A 20,959-nucleotide genomic window follows, 5' to 3' on the forward strand; every position below is an offset into this window, starting at 1 on the left:
CTTATGTTAAAACATAAGACTTTGCCCAAAGAGGTCGGCAAATTGTTTATATGAAGGTCAGATAAATAAACATTTTAGGCTTTGCAGGCTACATATGGTTTGTTGAATAGTCATCTTTTTTTGAATTGGGGTCTCACTCTGTTGCCCAGGCTGGAGTGCAGTAGCACAATCACAGCTCACCATAGCCTCAACCTCCTAGACTCGGGCGATCCTTCTGTCCCAGCCTCCTGAGTAGCTGGAACTACTACAGAAGAGTGCCAGCAGGCCTGGCGTTTTGTTGTTGTTGTTTTTTTAAATAGGGTTGAGGTCTTACTGTTGGTCGTTGAACTCCCGGGTTCAGGCAGTTCTCCCACCTCAACTTCCCAAAGTGCTGGGATTACGGATGTGAGCCACCACATCTGACCTCACCTTTTTTTTTTTAAACAACACTTAAAAACATTAAAAAAAATTCTTTGCAAAGGGTGCTGTACAAAAGCAGGCTGTGGGACCTATCAATCTTCAGCTCTAGTGTTTTAGACACACCTTGCAAAGGTTCCATGCAACACAAACTACTCCAAATACCACCATCTCAGTGGGATAAAACATTTGAGAAGACAGGAAATAGGGAAATGCAAAAGACCCCACTGTGTGACCCAATGTGAGTAGATCCTGAACAATGCTCAACCAGATTCCTAAACATTTCCAAAAGGCTGACATGAATAGAAATGTTTCAAACAAAAGCAAATTTTTTTTCTTATTTTTTTATTTTTTGAGTCAGGGTCTCACGCTATTGCCCAAGCTGGAGTGCAATGGCACACCACGGCTCATCACAGCCTCAACCTCCTGGATTCAAAGCAATCCTCTCACTTCAGCCTCCTAAGTATCTTAGTCAGCTCTCCTCACCATTGTACCTGCCAAGCCTAACACAGGGCCTGACATTCAAGAAGTATTTGGTAAATGGATAAATGGGAAATTTTGTTTAAGTCACTTCAATCTGAGGGCTCATATTTTTCTTTTTCTTTTCTTTTTTGAGTCAGGATCTCACTCTGTTGCCCAGGCTGGAGTGCAGTGTGGCTCCACTCATGGCTCACTGCACCCCCAACCTCCTGGGCTCAGGTGATCTGCCACCTCAGCCTCTCAAATAGCTGGGACTACAGGCACACACTACCACACCTGGCTAATTTTTTGGTTTTCTGCAGAGACGAGGTCTTGCTATGTTGTCCAGGCTGGTCTCAAACTCCTGGGCTCAAGCAATCCTCCCGCCTTGGCTTCCCAAAGTGCTGGGATTACAGTGTGAGTCACCGCACCCAGCTTATTTCATACTTGGTTACAAAACAAAAAAGTTTTTCACGACCATACAAGCACACCTGGCAATACAAACATATGAAAGAGCTTGTATTCCCCACAAACCAGTGGAACATCAGTTTCTCTTACTTTATTGTTCTTTTAAAAAAATAAAAGTATATCTTTTACTGATACAGGTTAGACTGTTTCCAGGGTAACAAACCCTTCTTGGCAGCTTAATTCTCTGTGGAATTTCAGTAGCACTTGAAAAGTTCTATTTTCAATGAGGAAATTTTTGCTGTTCTTTCAGAAAATAATTTAGTAACAAAATCAAAAGAAGTAACTGCATGCATAACTCCTGAAATTAGTGTGCTCTTTTCACTTGTGTCTGGAAGCGTGACATGGCAGATGCCAGCAAGCAGTAATGAACAGACCCACCATTGAGCGTTGGAAATGCTGTGGTTTCTCTGACAAAGCTTTCAACAACAGTCTCGTGTTTTCATCTTAATCTGAAGGTTATCCCGTTACTTCATTATGGCTTTGAATGAAGTCCAGTTCTTAGGGACTGCATGACTAAGACCACTGTACCCCAAGGACCTACCACCTGGGTCCTGAAACAGAAGTCACCCCCATACCAGGGCAGGAGACACAGGAAAACAAATGGCTGGATTTACCTAAAGAGGACACATATTTCCCACTGACTCTGGTTGACCCATAAATGACCCCGAAACTCAAACACACCTCTAAAAACCTCAGGGAGAAGCAGATTAAAAAGTCTCAGAGGGCTGGGCTCGGAGGCTCAGTCTGTAATCCCGCGCCTTTGGGAGGCTGAGGAGAGTAGATTGCCTGAGCCGGCGGGTTCGAGACCCGCCTGGGCAGCGAGACCTCATCTCTACAATAAATCAAAAAATCAGCCGGGCGTGGTAGTGTGCGCCTGTAATTCCGGCTACTCGGAAGGCTGAGGTGGAAGGATTGCCGGAGCCCAGCAGGTGAGGCTGCGGTGGCCGGGAGCGGCCACTGCACTCCAGTTTGGGCAACCGAGTGAGACTCCAACTCAAAAAAAAAAAAAAAAGTCTCAGAGGTATATTACCACAGTTTAAAAAAAAGGCACATGCTTGTACTGCTCTCTTCTCCCAGACATGATTTGAACATGCCATAAAGCACTGGGAGATTTTGTTCTGGAAGGCAATTCCAGATGAGTGCGAGCTGGGGACGGGAGTCTCTGAGGCAGGACTGGAGCCCACTTGTAAGGCCACTCTGGACACTATAAACACCTCTCAAGACCAGTCGGGACTCTTCTTGGGTCAGCTCAGCATGACGGTGCAGCCTCCTCACCATACCTGGCAGCCCTCCCCAGAGGGCCCAGATTGTCCCTCTCTGCCACTGTTGCACAGTGAGGCAGGAATGACGAGCCATCATTCCACAGGACAGACCCCACGAGCTACGGGTGACAGCCTCGGTCATTGGCTTTGGTCACAGAGCGTGGAGTGAACTATGGTGACTGCCAGCTCTTTTTTCTCAAACTAACTTAACAAACAAGACCTAATGTCAAGAGAGGAAGACAGGGTACAACTCCCGTGCAAACACCCAGGGCTTCAGCTTCCGTGGTTTTCCTAAAGCAATATCTTGACTACGCCCTGGGCGGGCGGCGGTGGCGGTGAGGACATGTGTGAAGGAGGCTTCCCAAACTCCAGGCGTTTTCCCAACCTTCAGACAGAGCAAACCAAAGTAAGCGGACATGACAGCCGAGACAAATGGGCTAGCAGTGGGGCCTACTGGGCTAAGGGTGAATACAAGTCAGGACCGGGGGTTCATGGGGTCTCAGTGTTCTTTCCTGTAAATGAAGAAAAGAACACTGGCTGTCTGGTTCACAGATTCCCAAGGTCACACATGAAGCCCAGACTCAGAAGACCTTCTAGAAACATCCATTTCTTGTTTGTCCATTCAAAATTAAAAAAAAAAAAATTTTTAATTAAAAAAAAATATAGATGGGTGTGGTGGCTCACGCCTGTTATCCCAACACTTTGGGAGGCGAAAGCGAGATAATTGCCTGAGCCCAAGGACTTGAGACCAGCCTGGGCAACTTGGCAAGACCTCATCTCTACAAGAGTTCAAAAATTTAGCCGAGTGTGGTGGCATTCACCTGTGGTTCAGGCTACTTGGAAGGCTGAGGTGAAAGGATCGCCTGAGCCCAGTGGCCTAAGGCTGTGGTGGCTATGAACATGCCACTGCACTACAGCCTGGGTGACAAAATGAGACTCTGACTCAAAAAAAATCCACTTTTAGAGATCCAGAAACTATGTGCACACCATGGAAAAGATCCTTAATTTCTTGTTATGTGTCTGCCACAGACCCATCAAATTTATGTAGCTTAGGGTCTGGGGAGACGGTGGCACATGCCGCAGATCCCATGACTGGGAAGTTGCCCTGATTTTTCTTCTTTTTTTTTTGAGCTGGGGGGTCTTACTCTGTTGCCTAGGCTGCAGTGCAGGAGCCTGATCACAGCTCATCACAGCCTTGACTTCCTGGGCTCAGGTCATCCTTCCGTCTCAGCCTCCCAAGTAGTGGGACTATAGGCACACACCACCAAGTCTAGCTAATTTTTACATTTTTTTTAGAGACAAGGTCTCACTATATTGTCCAGACTGGTCTCGAACTCCTGGCCTCAAGCGATCCTCCCACCTCAGCCTTCCAAAAGGTGCTAGAATTACAGGCATGAACCACTGTGCCTGGTTACCTTGATTTTCTGTAGGCAAAAAAATAAATATGCATTAGAGGCTGTTGTTTTCCCATCAGGTGACAGATTTCAGGAATCTAGTTAGATGCTAATGCCAGTTTCCTGTAGGTTCTACAGATTTAAAACGAGAAAGAAAATCTTCTGGGGGAAACAGAGTAGAATTTGAAGCTCGACTCCCAAACAAGGGATTTATGCAGGACCATCCTCACAGCATGACCACCAAAGAGCTGTGGAATCAAATGATGAAAACAACCCTCTCACTGGCCCTTTACCCAAACCAGAAGACCACCTAATTGTGCCTCGGGGGAGGGAGTGGAGGATAACACTCGCTGACCCACAACTTAAAAAAAGTGACTGTGGGTCAGGGTGTGCGCTTCTTTCCCCACTGAGAAGTGTATGGAAGGTACTGACCCCTTATCACCCAGAGGCATGCTGCTGCTGCTGCCGCTGCCCGGCCGCCTGTCGCCAACATCCCTGCTCTTGCTCGCCCGCCCTGAGGCTGGGCCGCTTGTTCGGTTTGGGGACTGATCGTACACGAAGTTCCGGCAGGATGCGAGTTTGGATTCCAGGGCCTGGAGAGGAATATGCATTTAAAAAAAAAATTTTCTCAAGTTAAAGACAAGAACTCTTCTCTCTCACCAGAGCCCGTACAGGGAAAAGAACCCCAAACAGTGGTTCCCAAACTGCTGTGTGTCAGAATTCCAAGATGAAGCCTAGAGGAATCCAGGGTGTAACCAAGTCTTGGAACCATGCGCTGAAAATATCTGGGAGCTTCCTGGAAAAACGCTAACCCTGTCGGTAACCAACTCTGCTTGTAGGAATTGTGAAATCAACTTTTGGAATAATTCACTCTCTTTTGTTTACCTTGTTAAACCTGCGCAGCATGGCAGGAGGTTTGACATGGGCTTGACCTGGCTATAAACAGGACCTGAAGAAACCAAAGGGCACCCATACCACCCTGGGCTTCTCAATACTCTGTGCTAAATGTTAAAAATGAGACTGTTTATAGAACAGAAAACCAGACAACCAGAGGCCAAGAGTAAAAACATAAGAAAGGCATTGCAAGCTTTTAATAAGCTGTAGCTAGAACATACTTCACTCAGCTCAATGACAATGATAAGCTAGTAGGAGTTAAATGATGTGGGCTTCCAGGTGTCATTTTTTTAAAATAAAAAAAATAGACCAGGTACAGTAGTTCATGCCTATAATCACTTGGGGAGGTCAAGGCAGGAGGATTGCTTAAGGCTAGGAGTTTAAGACAAGTCTGGGCAATATAGCAAGACCTTGTCTTTACAAAAAATCCAAGAGTTAGCCAAGCATGGTGGCACATGCCTGTAGTCTCAGCTACTTGGGAGACTGAGGCAGGATTGTCTGAGCCTGGGAGGTAAGGCTGCAGTGAGCTGTGATTGTGCCATTGCACTCCAGCCTGGGAAACAGAGTGAGACTCCGACTCCAAAAAAACAAAACAAAAACACAACAAAGAATACATGCATTACTGCGCAAACATAAAAGGGTTCCTCCCTGTAATATAAAATTTGGAAGGCCAAGTTCTTTGTCATAGGCTTTCAAGATTGTCTCTTAAACTCCCTGGGAAACCAAAAAAAAAAAAAGAGAAGGCAGTTTCTAAATGCCCTTCAGTGTTTCAAATGATGAAAACACCACAGACACCATCCTCATTTCCCAAATTGTCAGGACGAAGAATGATCCAAGGAAAAAAAGTTACACCTAGGTACCAAAGGGAAGATGGGATTCAGAGCCCTGGGTGTCTGGCCATAGTTCCTACAGGAAGCACTAATGACTCCCAGGGATGCTAAAAGAAAAGTCATGCCCGAAACTTAAGGAATCTCTATTAAAGGGGAAAGGGGTTGGGCATGGTGGCTCACACCTGTAATCCCAGCATTTTGGGAGGCCAGAGCAGGAGGATCACTTAAAGCCAGGAGTTCAAGACCAGCCTGGACAGCATAAGTGAGATCTCACAAAAAAAAAGTAAAAAACTAGCTGGGCATGGTGGCACGTGCCTGTAGTTCCGGGTACTCAGGATTGGATTGCCTGAGCCCAGGATAGGATTGCCTGAGCCCAGGAGTTTAAGGCTCAGTGAGCTATGATGGCACCACTGCATTCCAGCCTGGGTGACAGAGCCAGACCATGTCTCTCAAGAAAAAAAAAGTGGGGGGGACATGGGGAGGGGTAGGAGCTGATAAGATGAACTCTCTCAAGTCTCCTGAAAGTCAGGCCAAAAGGCACACCAGACCCCAGGAAGGCAAGATCTTACCCCGACTTTCCGCAGCAGGTCTCCTACAATGTTGAGGGCTGATATCCGGGCAGCTGGCGTGAGCGGGGTCCCCCCAGTGGAGTCGTCCAGGCCTAGGTGCACAAAGGGAGGCACATATAATACCTCAACTTACAGTCATGTCTGGGCACTAATGTCTCTGAATTCAAAACCCTGGGGACGGGAAGCACCCCTTGGCTTCTGGAGGTGGCTCTATTTCACTCAGTAGTGACCGACATAACACCTCCCCGATGACCAACTTTTCACGACCTTATGTTTATTACATCAAACATTTATTTAATTTTTTGTGTGTCGGAGGGTCTCTCTCTGTTGCCCAGCCTGGAGTACAGTGGCACACTCACAGCTCACCACAACCTCGACCTCCTGGGCTCCAGGGATCCTTCTGTCTCTGCCTCCTGAGTAGCTAGGACTACATACACATGCTACCACGCCCAGCTAATTTTTGGATTTTTTTTACAGAGACGAGGTCTCACTACGTTGCCCGGGCTGGTCTCAAACTCCTGGGATCAAGCGATCCTCCCACCTCAGCCTCCCAAGTGCTGGGATTACAGGCGTGAGTCATCGCACCTGGCTTCAAACATTTATTTTTACATGTTAGTCTTTTTAAACAAAATGAATCCTCTTGACATTGTAGGAATTCCATAGAGTTCATTGCATTTGTGGTCAGTGCAATACCTATGGAGTGTGCAAGCCAGCTGTACAAGGGTTTGTCTCTCCACAGCCTGTCTCCTCAGAGTGGGGTCTGTGGGCCACCAGCACCTTGGCACTAGCTAGAAACATGATCCACGACCTAGAAATGTGGTCCACCCAGACCTGCTGAAACTAGGGTGCATTTTACAAGATTCCTGGGTGAGGTTCATATACATCAGAGTGTGGAAAACAGCTCCAGATTGGGCTTCTAGAGAGCTTACAGGTCTCCCCACCCTGGGAGACAATCGAAGGGGTAAGGTGGTCATTTAAGTTCTGGAACCTGCCTGTCTGTGTTTGAATCCCAACTCTGCTATTTCCTTGCTGTGTGACTAACTCAGGGCCTCAGTTTCCACCTCCATCAACGGGGGCCAGCACTAGCATAGTCACAGGCTTGCAGTGAGAATTCAGTGAGGTTACAGTTGCCAAGTACTTGAAGCTAAGTGGCCAGCAGACTCTGGGCACTCAGTCACAGGCTCGTATTAGCATTTGCTACAAGGGGCCTGATCAGAGTCTCACCATGAAGCAATAAGCACAGGGCCTGGGATAAGAACTTGTTTCTCGGCTTTAACCACAACACAGGTTACACCAGGCCTACTTCTAGATGGACATATTACTGGACCCACAATTTTTTAATTTTTTGAGTCAGGGTATCACTCTGTTGTCCAGGCTAGAGTACGGTAGCAAAACCACAGCTCATATCAGCCTTAACCTCCTGGGCTCAAGTGATCCTCCTGCCTCAGCCTCCCAAATGCTGGGATTACAGGCATGAGCCACTGTGCCTAGCCTTTAAAAAATTTTTGTATTTGGTGACTGATATTTCAAATTTGGGAGGTTTCATATTCAAAAAGGTTTCTGGCTTTTGGTGAGGACTGGAAAAATCTGCTAACGAAGGACCCACCTTCCTCGTGGCAGGAGCAGAGTGGCTGCTACTCACTCTCGATGGAGTTTCCATTCTTTACTTCGCCACAGACTCCACTACTCTCTACTGATTCCCACCCAAGAAGCTCCTCTTATTTACCTCAGTGTCCTGTGGCTATGAGCATCCCAGTTTGCTCCCAGTTCTGCAGCCTACTCTGAATTCTCACATCCAGGACCCACCACAGATTCTCACTCAGGAATACTTTGTGAAACCAAAAAAATCTTCCTGGTTCCCAATCCCTTACCACGCCTAAAGATCCCTGGTGTGTTGAAACTGGAGCTGGGTCCTCGGTGAGCTATGGGAGTGGATGGCACAGAGCTGGTGGCCTGCACAGCTGTGTCTGTCCTCTCGGCCTCCACCGAGCTGGCCATGGGGGTCCTGGGTTTCTCTTGCTTCTGCTGCACAGCCAGTTCCTGCCGCAAATCTGTACCAGGAAAGGGATCAGAAATGCAAATCTTCGCTCAGGGTTGGCAGGGTTGGGGGGAAGAGAGAAGGGTGTCTGACAGCAGATGCTATGCAGAGAAAACACTCTCAGTGACAAACTCCAGGGGGAAACCCCAGATGAAGTGAAACCCTCAGGACCCTGTTCGGCAGGCTTGCAAAACCTCAGATTTGGGTTTGAGTTGGGGTCTCATTGTGTTGCCCATGCTGGAATGCACTGACATGATAACAGTTCACCTCTACCTCCAACTTCTAGGCTCAGGTGATCCTCCCACTTCTACCTCCCAAATAGCTGGGACTACAGGCATATGCCACCACACTTGGCTTTTGACATTTTTGTAGAGACGAGGTCTCACCAAGTTGCCCAGGCTAGTCATGAGCCCCTGAGCTCAAGCAATCCTCTCGCCTTAGCCTCCCAAAGTGCTAGGATTACAGGCACCAGTCACCATGCCCAGCCTGGAATGATTTTTATTAAGCATAAATGGAAACACCCATCACCTCTTGTCTATGTCTTGTTCTCTCCCTTCAATGGTATGTCCTGGCAATCTTTCTATGACTGCCTTGACATCTGTACCTTGTTCATTTTAACAACTGCTTAACATGCCACAAAATAAATCTATGGAATTTACTATCCTCAGACTGGACAGCCCGTGTGCACAGCAGGGCACAGATTCCTGGTAAAGGCTACACTGGGCGAGACCATGGGACAAGTTGTTCTCAGGCGGGGAGGGGGGACGTTGCTGGTAAGGACAAGAACACATGCCAAGGCCTCCTGACCTCGGGCTTCATCCTTCAGCCTCTGGACAGATTCCAGGAGATTCTCCTTCTCGTCAAGCTCACTTTCCAGGAAGGCATTTCTCTCGATGGCTTGATTCAAGCGCTGCTCAAAGTCTTCCAGAGACATGATTGTGGCTCTGAGGAAGAGAAAAGCAAAGCTATCCAGGAATACAGATGGCAGCTGCCATGTGGCACCCGCAAACCTAGAGAGTGTGAAGGGTCAGATGTGCCTGGGTACAAGGTGTGAGTCCCAGTACTCGACTTCTAGATGCCACAGCCCTGGGTGAGCCGCTCAGCTTTCTGGGACATGGACTCCTCGCCTGCAGAATGGGATTCCTCATAGCTCATGAGGTACACAAGGCTGTCTCAGGATTAAAGAAGACAAATGGCCACACAGCACTCAGCAATGGTCAAACAAGGCTTTATCATGACTGCATGTGGTGGCCAGGAAGTGCCGTACCCTCTAATTTCTTTTGGAAGCTCACAGTGCCAGTAAGTATTAAGAACAGCCTAATACAGCCAGGCAAGGTGGCTCATGCCTGGAATCCTGGTACTTTGGGAGGCTGAGGTAGGAGGATAGCTTGAGACCAACATAACGAAACCTTGTCTCTGAGGAAAAAAAAATCAAAATATTTATTAGCCAGGCGCGGTGGCTCACACCTGTAGTCCCAGCTACTTGGGAGGCTGAGGCAGAATGATCATCTGAGCTCAGGAGGTTGCAGCTGCCATGACCCAAGATCATGCCACTGCACTCTAGCCTAGGTGACAGAGTGAGACTCCAACTCAAAAATAGTAGGTAAATAAACAGGGAGAAGAGACCATCTTAAGCCTCTCAGTTACTCTAACAAAAAAAGTTCCAAATGCCCATCACCAGCCCAGCTGCCCTGCACACAGACACTTCTTCTTGTGAACAATGCAGACATTGTGGCAAAGGCACTAAGAAGTGTTATAACAAATAAATCTGTTTAGCTCTGGGCAAACCACCTTCTCCATGCCTCAGTTTCCTCCCATGCAAAGCAAGGGTAGTAACAGTACCTCCGCATAGGGCTGTGGGGGTGGGGGTGGTGCACAATGTCATACAGGAAGCACACAACAGATGCTTCACACACAAGTGCTCAGTAAATGTCTGTGATTGTTATTACTGATCCCGAGTTTGCCCCCTGACCTTGAACATCCCGCTAACTGTATCCCACAGAAGCTAAAAGCCTGTGTTTGGAGAGGGCAGGAGTTAACAACCACCTCCCCACTCAAGACTAATGGAGTATCTTTGGGCAAGGTGACCCCCCGCCCCGTCCTGGGTTCCTTCAACTGGAAGATAAGGACTGAGCCATGCATTTCTCCCATGGATCCTGCTTCATCTTTACAGTCATGTTAGTGCCTGCACATAAAGGGTCTTTAAAGTAGAAGACAGGAAGAAGTTACCACAAGTGCCTGATTAAAAACAGCAGGGGGTTAACACTTGGGAGTACAATACAGAATCAGTTAAAAGGACCCTAAGATTGACATGTCAAACAATAATGAAAAGATACAATGCATAGGAAGTCATGTGACAACAAACATGCAAGGCTTTCCTGTGGTTATAGAATGCTGCAACACAGACAGACAGTGTATATGAAGAGGAAGAACTAACATCAGGAGGTCAGCTCCCCACAGGCTACATGGATCAATTCACCACTATCTTAACAAAACTGCTTAATGAAAATACTAACAGGATTTTATCAGGAAAATAAATTTGACGAATTTGAAAGATCCTGTGTTAATGAAATAAGAATGGCCAGTAAAATGGAAAAAGAGGAGGTCAGGGAACTTGTTCTACCAGACATTACAAACACGCTATTATAAAGCCTTGGTAAAGAACAACAGTGTGGCTCGGCGTGGTGGCTAGTGCTTGTATTCCCAGCATTTTCAGAGGTCAAGGAAGGATTGCTTGAGTACAGGAATTCAAGACCTGGCAACATAGCAAGACCTTGTCTCTACAAAACATAAAAAAAATTAGCCGGTGTAATAGCGCATGCCTGTAGTCCTAGCTACTCAGGGAGGCTGAGGCAGAAGGATCACCTTGGCCCAGGAGGTTGGGGCCATGGTGAACCATGACCACGCCACTGCACTCCAGTCAGGGCCACAGAGCAAGACCCTGACCAAAAAAAAAAAAAAGCAAAACCAAAAATAAAAAAATAAAAAGAAACCAACAATGTGCTACTGGTTATAAGGACAGACAGACCAGTGGAACCCAAGATGCCAAAACAGATAGGAATTTAATTGCTGATAGAGGCGGCACCACAAATCACTGACAAAAGGATGGCAGGTTCAATTCTAGGTTTCTGGACCAGCAGGTACCCACCCAGAAAAAAACAACATTGGAGTCATACCTCATACTGTGCCTCAAAATAAATTACAGACATTTAAACAAACTCAGTATTTCACTAAAACCTACTATTTGGCTTCTGGAATGCTAGAGAACTGAAGATCAACTTCAGCGGCATTTCTCAACCTGTGTGCATCATAATCATATAATTGTATATAATCAGAATAACGGCATCAGTAATACCAGCAAGGAATATCATTCAAGTTTATTGTTATTATCTGAAGTTTTGCCTTCAAATAAAGGTCAGTGTCCTAGTTGTAACTGGAGCGAAAATTGCTTTATGTACTCTATATGTGGAAATTCTGTCAACTGATGGATAAAAGCATATGTAGAATAAAATGCTGCAGTAATTGGGGACTGTGAAAAGCTGTTAACCTCACGTACAATTATTGAGAACTTGAAAATAGGAAGATAAGTTTTCAGTAAATATGAATATAAAACAATACATTGGTTAGGTTAACTTAGAATATGGCCAGGTGCAGTGGCTAACGTTTATATAATCCCAGTACTTTGGAAGGCAAAGTCAGGAGAAATGCTGGAGCACAGGAGTTTGAGACCAGTCTAGACAACATAGTGAGAACCTGTCTCTATAAAACAAACAAACAAACAAACAAACAAAGTCAGGCATGTGGTGTACATCTGTAGAGCCAGCTACTTTAGGAGACTGAGACAGAAGGATTGCCTGAGACCAGGAGGTCAAGACTGCCATAAGTGTGATCATGCCAATGCACTCCAGCTTGGGTGACAGAGTGAGACCCTGACTCAAAAAAGTTTCAAGTAAATTAATAAATAAAACAAAGCTTTGGTATCCTAACCCTCTGCACTCAGAGACATCTCGTGGGTCACCTACCACCAATTTGATCGCACTATTTTATGAAATAGTGAAAAATGAATCACTTCATATTAAATAGTATAGTGTTGGAACCAGTTACTTTCCTGTAATGATATTTGGCTTAGAATGGAATTTTGGACATTGAGAAACTTATTTATTACAAGAAAACCAAAATCTTTTTTTTTTTTCTTCTTGAGTTGGAGTCTCACTCTGTCGCCCAGACTGGAGTGCAGTGGCCGCTCCCGGCCACCGCAGCCTCGACCTGCTGGGCTTCGGCGATCCTTCCGCCTCAACCTTCCGAGTAGCCAGAATTACAGGCATGCGCTACCACGCCCAGCTGATTTTTTTATTTATTGTAGAGATGAGGTCTCGCCAAGTTGCCCAGGTGGGTCTCGAACCCGTGGGCTCAGGCAATTCACTCACCTCAGCCGCCCAAAGGTGCAGGATTATAGGCTGAGCCACCGAGCCCGGCGAAAACCAAAATCTTATATCTTATATTTTTCTAACATGTGGTAACGTGTGAAATAGTCACGACCACTTTGCAGGTTTATAGATACATGTTGTACAACAGTAATTTGTTTAACACCTCCTACCTGGTGATTTTCCATTTGAGCAGACAATGCAGTCTTGTTTCTTCCTCCCACATTAATAATATGCAATTTATTGTCCAGTTTGTTGTTCAAAAAAGATGTGGAAGGACACACTTGTGATTCCTGAAAATTACTTCTCAACTGATCAAACATATCTCAGTATGTACCCCATCTTTTTATTTGCTTTTTTGTGTAATTTGAATGGAAAACCTCAAGGAAACATACATTTAAAAAAAATTTTCACGGGCAAAAGTTTGTCCTTTATAATCACCAACAATCTCTTTATGTCCCTTGGTTTGCTAGAGCTACGATGTCCTCTCAGAGGGGACATCCGAATGCAACGAGCTAAAACTTTATTCATTCATTCTGTGATGGTGGTTTGGGCCTCTACCTCTCAACATTTAAATATTCAACATTTGGTCAAAATGAGAGTCCAAGGCACCAATGCATCTTCAATACAAAAAAAAAAAAAAAGAAGGAAGAAAAACAACAAATAAAAATACTAGAAGAAAACACAGGTTAAGAGCTTTATAAACCTTAGAGTGCAGAAGGCCCTTCTAACTATGACTGACTGATACCTTTGACTACAAATAGATTACTGGTACTACTGGCCAGAAATCAAGTAACTTCTGTACCGGAAAGTAGACATTAGACAAAGCCAGAAGACAAACGACAAACTCCAAGTACTTTCAATTTTTCTTAAAAATCTAGAAATCATGGGGAAAAAACAGCAACCAACAAGTCAATTTAAAAGTAGGCAGAGATAAAGGGTTCATAGAGAAGGAAATAAAACAACTCTTGAGCATATAAAAAGGTCCTCAATGTCACTCAGAAATGCACCTGCTTCTCACCTTGGCAGAAACTCAAAGGTTGAAAACCACCCTGTCAGTGAAGCTGTTTGGAAAGCAGGGGCTCACACACACAGCTTCTGGGATATAAACTGGCACAACCATACAGAAAGCAACTGAGCAATACCTGTCAAAATCACATACGAGGGGAGACCCAAAAAAGCCAGGAATTAATTTTTTCGAGGGCGGGCCCCCTATAGTTCAGGCCTCCCCAGATGAGTACATGTTCTAGGAACCCATCAGCATCAGTGTCCAGATAGGACTGTTGTAAAAGGCTTCGTTCAGCTTTAGTTAATTTTTTTTTTTAGAGACTCTTTTCAATGTGTTTATCCATTTTGTGATGGGTGATTCTCAAGCACACCTGCCCACACTGTGCTGAGTGTTCAGCAGTTTTTGATCAAAAACTTCAAGACCCCCATGCCCTACCCTCCCTACTCACCCAGTCTCACTTTGAGTGACTTTTTTTTGTTTCCCCAAATGAAAAAGTTCTCAAAGGGAAAGGTTTAGCCAATGTGAAAGAAGTGAAACAAAAAACGGCAGAAGCACTAAAAGGCATCAAAGTAGACGAATTCAAAAACTGTTTTGAGCAGTGGAAAAAGCATCTTGTGGGTGTATTACATCAATTGGAGAGTACATTGAAGGTGACTGAATTTAAATATGTAAGAGTAAATACTCAATTTTTGTAAATAAGTTCCAGGTTTTTTGGGGCTCCCCCCTCATATGCATATTTTCTTTGACCAGTGATTTCACCTCTGGGATATATACCTGTGCCAGGTTATTCACTACGGTAATGCTTGTCATTACAGAAGAGTGGAAATGCAACAGGTATCCATCCACAGGGGCCTCAATAGATACATTATTATGGTATCGCACAATACAATACAGTACCAACCATAGAACAGAATATTATATATCTGAACAAAAGAACAAGGGATGCCCTGTCCTCATAAAGAATGATCTCCAAGGTCTACTGTTATGTGAAAGAGCAAGATGTCCAACATTGTGTACAGTGTGGAGGAAAAAAGGTGGGGCAGGGATAAGAATACCTTTTGGTTTGCTTGAATTTACATTAGTAAAGCTACTGACCTTCTGTATATTATTTTTGAACCATGTGAATGTACTACCTCTTTGTGGTAGGCTGCGTCCTTGGCCCCAGTTGTCACTCTCCCTTCATCCACACCCTTGTGGTCTCATTGTAGGTGGAAAGTACTTTCCTGTCCTTCAACTTAATTTGGCTATGTGACTGGCTTTGATCAATGATACATGCATGGAAATGATGGTATGCCAGTGGTTTGCCAAAAGTCAGAGCTTTGTATAATAAAGCTACAGTAATCAAGTCACTATGGTATTGGCAAAATAATTTACAAGTTCTATACTGACCCAAAAAAATAGAGAATCTGGAATTAGATCTCAGGATATATGAGATGGATAACATACGACAGAGATGAGCCCGATTTAGTGGAGAAAAGACAGTGTTTAATAAATAGTGCTGGCACAACTGGCTAGTTACCTAAAGAAAATAAAAGTGGACCATATCTTATACTAGACACAAAAATAAATTCCAGGCAGATTAAGGCACAAGGGTAAAAAAAGTAAACAATAAAAAAATCTTGCGGAGAGAGAGAGAGAGAGAGAGAGAGACACACACACACACACACACACACACACACACACACTACATGCATATCAAAGATCTAGAAGACACCCCTAGTGAAGTCTGGATGATGAACTAAAAATGGAAAGTATTTGCACAGAAAATAATACCATAGACAAAGTCAAAAGACAAAAGATTATTCTGGAAGAAATATTCTCAATGCAGGAGAAAGATTAGTAGCAAAAATATACAAAGAACTCTTACAAATTGATAAAGAAGTTCCACTTCTGGTAATGATGAATTTGTATTACATCAAACCCCCTGTAAATTTTGGGTAAAATATAAAAAATAATTATCTGAAGGTACTGGGAGAAACTGGGAGTCTACACATAGAGAAGAGAACACCAAGTGAATTTTACAATACCAGTTGATGGAAAAGCTCAAGATGCTTACATTGGCCAGGCTCAGTGGCTCAGCCTGTAATCCCAGCACTTTGGGAGGCCGAGGTGAGTGGATTGCCTGAGCCTGTGGGTTCGAGACCCGCCCGGGCAACTTGGTGAGACCTCATCTCTACAATAAATCAAAATATTAGTCAGGCATGGTGGCACATGCCTGCAGTTCCAGATACTTAGAAGGCTGAGGTGGAAGGATGGCTGGAGTCCAGCAGATCGAGGTTACAGTGGCTGGGAGCATGCCACTGCACTTCAGTTTGGGCGACAGAGTGAGACTCAACTCAAAAAATCAAAGAAGATGCTTATCATGTTCCCTCTAAAGTTATTTGACTCCTTAAAGCAACCACTAAAAAAAAAAAAAAAAAAACCAAAAAGATTAATGTAAGCTTGGGGGCAATGAAAGTGTTTTGAGTTTTTGGTGGGAAACGCGGGGCGGGCTGGACAATGTCCACTGCCTGAGCCAATAAAGTTGTTCTGGTTTTGGAAAAAAGAAAATGTTTTGTATCTCAACAGGAGTGTGGGTTACACAAATGTATACATTTGTCAAAACAAGTAGAACTGTATACTTAAGACCTGTGCATTTCACTATATGTAATTTACATACAAACTTTTTTTTAAAGCAAGTGTTACATAAAAAAAAAAACTGCCCAGTTCAGAGTAATGCTTTCATAAATATTAGTTACTGTTATTATTCTGCAAAACTACAGAACAACAGCTTAAGAAATACTGTTCTTTGAGCGAGCTTCTTTCCCACAAGGCCTTAGCACAGGCTTGTCTTTCTGATTGGAATGTTATCTCATGTCTGTCTCTCTGTTCTTAGCCTACAAGGCATTCCTTCCTGAAAGGTTTACCTGACATTCTCCTGCCAACAGTCGAATTAATTGTCCAGTACTTATTGCTATCATTAAGCTGCATGTGTTTGCCTACTGTTCACAAGTTAGTGCACTGGTTTTGTTTTGCTCACTGCTGAGTTCTCCATACTCAACGCAGTGCCTGGTACCTGGTGGCTGGGGACAAATAACATAGACAAAGGCTGCCACACCTGCTTTCTCCTGCCCACCATACCGTTTTGCTCTCTCCAAGTCATCGTTTGCTTGCTCCAGCTCTCTGATGTATTTCTGCAGTTGGTCTTTGATTGCTTTGGTCTGTGCGAGGTCATCCTCCAAGGCTGAGATCTGCCGGTATCCTTCAGAATGTTGCATTTCGAACTTCTCCTGAAGGACACAACAGACACTGAGTGAATGATTTAAGACTTCTGATCAGGCTGGATGTGGTGGCTCACACCTGTAATCCCAGCTATTTGAGAGGCCAAGGTGGGAGGATCCCTTGAGCCCAGGAGCTTGAGGCTGTGGTGAGCTATGGTCACACCACAGCACTCTATCTAGCCTGGGTGACAGAGCATTTCTGGCAGAAAAAAAAAACACTTTTGATAAGCTACGCTTACTTCTCTTCCTTGTCATCTCCTTAAAAACACTGTTGGTACTACTTGGAACATAAGTGTCCCCTCCTGCTGCATGGACATCTGTCGCTTTGGGTCACTGAAGAGTCATTCCTCCCATCACACACCTGCGGGCCCTGATTTTAGGGGACTTGTGGTTCCCTAATTACTGAGTTCTTAGGAGACAACTCCTCCCCCGACACTCCCTGAGATGGCTTCGGATGTCCTCTCACACTCCTGCCACAGCCAGGACACAAGCCAGGCTGGAGCCTTCTTCTCTCCCAAGACCTGAACCTTAAGCAAGTGACAGAAGACAGTGGGAACAGGCAGGGTCATTTAAGGCAGGTCCATGTCTTGGCTGGGCATGGTGGCTCATGCCTGTAATCCCAGCACTTTGAGGGTCTGAGGAGGAAGGATTGCTTGAGCCCAGGTGCTCGACCCAACCTAGGCAACACAGTGAGACCTCTTGTTTGTATAAAAAAATAAAAAAATTAGCTGGGCGTGGTTGCATACACTTGTAGTCCCAGCTTCTTGGGAGGCTGATGCAGGAAGATTGCTTGAGCCCAGGAGTTGGAGGCAGCAGGGAGCTATGATCATGCCACTGCACTCCAGCCTGGAAGACAGAGAGAACTTAACTAAAAAAAAAAAAAAAAAAAAGTAAAAATAGAAATATAGAGAGGAAGGAAGGAAGGAAGAAAAGAAGGAAGAAAGGAAGAAAGGAAGGAAGAAAGTAGAAGGAATGAAGGGAAGGAGGGAAGAAGGAAGAGAAAGAGATAGAGAGATCCTGTTAATTAAGAAGGAAGCTAAGTGTGATTTGGCCAGTGGTTTCCAAAGACAAAAAACAGTCCAGATGACATGTCAATGACTTGTTACCAGCTGGAGCAATAACATTTGTCACAGGCTTACCCTGAGCCAGCCTCTGGACTAAGTAAACCATGTGTGATGCCTCGTTTAATCCCGCTTCAGAGACATGGCAACTAAGGCTCAGTTACTAAACTAGCCCTAGGTCAACAGGTCGCAAATGACTGAGCTAAGACCAACTCATGGCCACCTGAGCCAGGCTGCAAAATAGTCATGTTGCATGGCCCTGACCCATCTCCATCCAGGCTGCTGAGGTGTTGAACACCGCGCGGTTCTGCTCCCACTCCTCTTTCAAATTGTTTTCCTTCATCAAACACCCATCCTAGAAAGAAAACACTCACTGCCCACAAGCAAGGTCTGAGGTCTCATTTGAAATTAAAAAAAAAAAAGGCAAGCTTCTCTTCTTGACTCAACCGGGTAAACAAAGCTGTTGCTAGAAATAGTCCGGATGTGCCGAGGAGAGTGATGTCATGGTGCTCAGGCCCACTGTGAAAGAAGCCAGTCCAAAGAACAAGCAAATAATTTACAGGGTGATGATGGGGAGGGCATCCCACATCCTCCAGCCTCTTAGCTGTGAACGGAGAAGTGTCTGCCCTCAGACAAGCAGAGGCGACTCCAGATCTGTTCCCAGGTGTGGTTCTGATCACCTCACCCTTTACCTGGGCATGTCTCCAAATAAAAGAGGATTTGGTCAGGCACAGTGACTCATGCCTGAAATCCCAGCAGATTGGGAGGCTAAGGTGGGAGGATTGCTTGAGCCTAGGAGTTCAATACCACCTGGGCAACAGAGTGAGACCTCATCCATACAAAAGAAAATTAAAAATTAGCTGGGCATGGTGGTATGCACCTGTAGTCTCAGCTACTTGGGAGGCTGAGGTGGAAGGATCACCTGAGCCCAGGAGATGAAGACCTGCCTGGGCAACGTAGAGAGATCTCATCTCTACAAAAACAAAATTTATAAAGCAGCCAGGCATGGTGATGCACACCTAGAGTTTTAGCTACTCAGAAGGCTGAGGCAGAAGGATCACCTGAGCCCAGGAGGTTGAGACTGTGGTGAGCCGTGCATACCACTGCATTCCTGCCTGGGTGACAGAGTGAGACTCTAACTCAAACAAAAACAAAAACCAAATAAAACAGGATCCTAGATCATTAGCCTAAATCCAAACCAGATTCCAGGAGGAGTGGCAGACAGGCCCCTTCACCTGATGACAGGGTTACATGATCTCCTTTGAACTTGTAGACATGAGAACCCATTGCTGAAATGTTGCGCTTTCATTTGGGGTTCATTCTCATGCACTGTCAGCCGATGTGGGCATCAAGAGATGCTCTGTGTGCCCCTTACAGGCTTTCCTATTCAGCTCACAATGAATAAGCTGGTTGTTACAGAGTCTGTCTGCTATGGCTGAATACATTTCTCTTAGGTGACTGAACAGTATCTGCTGGCATTAGAGTATTTGTGGGCCCAAGGTGCCTGTGTTTCTCCCTGCCTCCCATGCTCCCATGCTCTGGTCTCATCCATCTGCCATGTGGTCTTCTGCAGGCTCCAGGCTCAGTGTTGAACAGTTAATTACTTAGTAACTGCTTGATGTTTACTCAGCAACTATGGAGGCCCTGCTCCCCTCTCCAGACTAGAGCCCATATTACTGATCTTCCTCCTACATGGCCCTTCAGCCCTGAGTCCCCTTCAGTTTAAGAGGTACAATGAAGGGGGGCACAGTGCTTGTGCCTGTAATCCCAGTACTCTGGGAGGCAGAGGTGGGAGGATTGCTTGAGCCCAGGAGTTGGAGACCAGCTTGGGCAACACAGCAAGGCCCATCATACTCCTCACTGCCTGTGGCAGGGGTCAGGCTGTGAACGAATGAGGGAAGTGGGTCAGGTGTAGGGATAAGCAGCAACTGCCAGTCCTTGGCATCAGGGATAGGGAGACTGGGGCAGTCCTAGGATGTTTGCTCTAAGCAACCACTACTAAGCTTTTATGCTAGTGTGAAGGAAAGCAGGCCTAGTGTGGTCAGACCTTCCCATTCTCTAAGGAAATCAGAAATCCAGCTTTTTACAGGAAGTCTTACAAATTGCAATGGATGGAAATATGTATCATAAAAGGCAAGTACGGTCAGTGTTATTGGTAGAGCCTGGGAGGGGAGTGGTGTTATTGGTAGAGCCTGGGAGGGGAGTGGGAAAGAATACAGATGTCCACCATAAAATTCTTCCAGACTTTCTGTGTGTCTGAAGACTTACACAGGAAAACGCTGAATATAAACCACAAAAGGCTAAGCAAATGGCATCTATGGATGAGACTTGTCTGCAGAATGTGGGTTTGAGCTCTCTGGTCTACGACATAAAGCTTGAACTTCATTGCTCAGCTTCCAGGGTCTGGGGCCCCTTCTTCTCCCCAAATCTCCAATCCATCTGTTTGTTCCCTTTCATGCACTGGTAAGGCCAGCTTCCCAAAATCCACCTGATACTCACTCCTGCCCATATCTGTGACAAGTACAGGTCAACTCTCTGTCAACTTACCCATAAGCACCAGATTTCTGGCTAAGCACACACCCTGTAAACACGGTCCCAGGCCTCTTCAGCCCCTCCATGAAGCTTTCTCCAATCCATACAGAATCTTCTCTCTCGGAGTCTCCTGTGGACTGAGCTCCATGTCTCTAACTGCTTCTGAGTGTTAGGTTTGTCTTCCCAAAGAAGCTTCCAAAGGCTGGGCGCAGTTGCTCATGCCTGTAATCCCAGCACTTTGGGAGGCGGAGGCAAGAGGACTGCCTGAGTCCAGGAGTTCAAGACGAGCCTGGGCAACATGACAAGACCTTGTTTCTACAATAAGTCAAAGAATTAGCTAGGCATGCTGATGTGTGCCTATAG

At 45.4% G+C, this 20,959-nt stretch overlaps 1 protein-coding gene across 1 annotated transcript in view; it reads right to left on the bottom strand.

Moving 5' to 3' along the window:
• NDE1 (nudE neurodevelopment protein 1) overlaps window positions 1-20,959 on the bottom strand; it is a 65,987-nt gene that overhangs the window by 16,046 nt on the left and 28,982 nt on the right. The window contains exons 4-8 of the mRNA XM_021715948.1: window positions 16,864-17,012; window positions 9,118-9,254; window positions 8,144-8,323; window positions 6,273-6,364; window positions 4,412-4,572 (exon numbers count right to left, since the gene is read on the bottom strand). Of these exons, the coding sequence (XP_021571623.1) occupies window positions 4,412-4,572; window positions 6,273-6,364; window positions 8,144-8,323; window positions 9,118-9,254; window positions 16,864-17,012 (719 nt within the window). The remainder of the gene's footprint in view (window positions 1-4,411; window positions 4,573-6,272; window positions 6,365-8,143; window positions 8,324-9,117; window positions 9,255-16,863; window positions 17,013-20,959) is intronic.

Source organism: Carlito syrichta, unplaced genomic scaffold (assembly GCF_000164805.1).
Source record: "Carlito syrichta isolate Samal-C Ts95f unplaced genomic scaffold, Tarsius_syrichta-2.0.1 Scaffold308086, whole genome shotgun sequence".
NCBI lineage: Eukaryota > Metazoa > Chordata > Mammalia > Primates > Tarsiidae > Carlito > Carlito syrichta.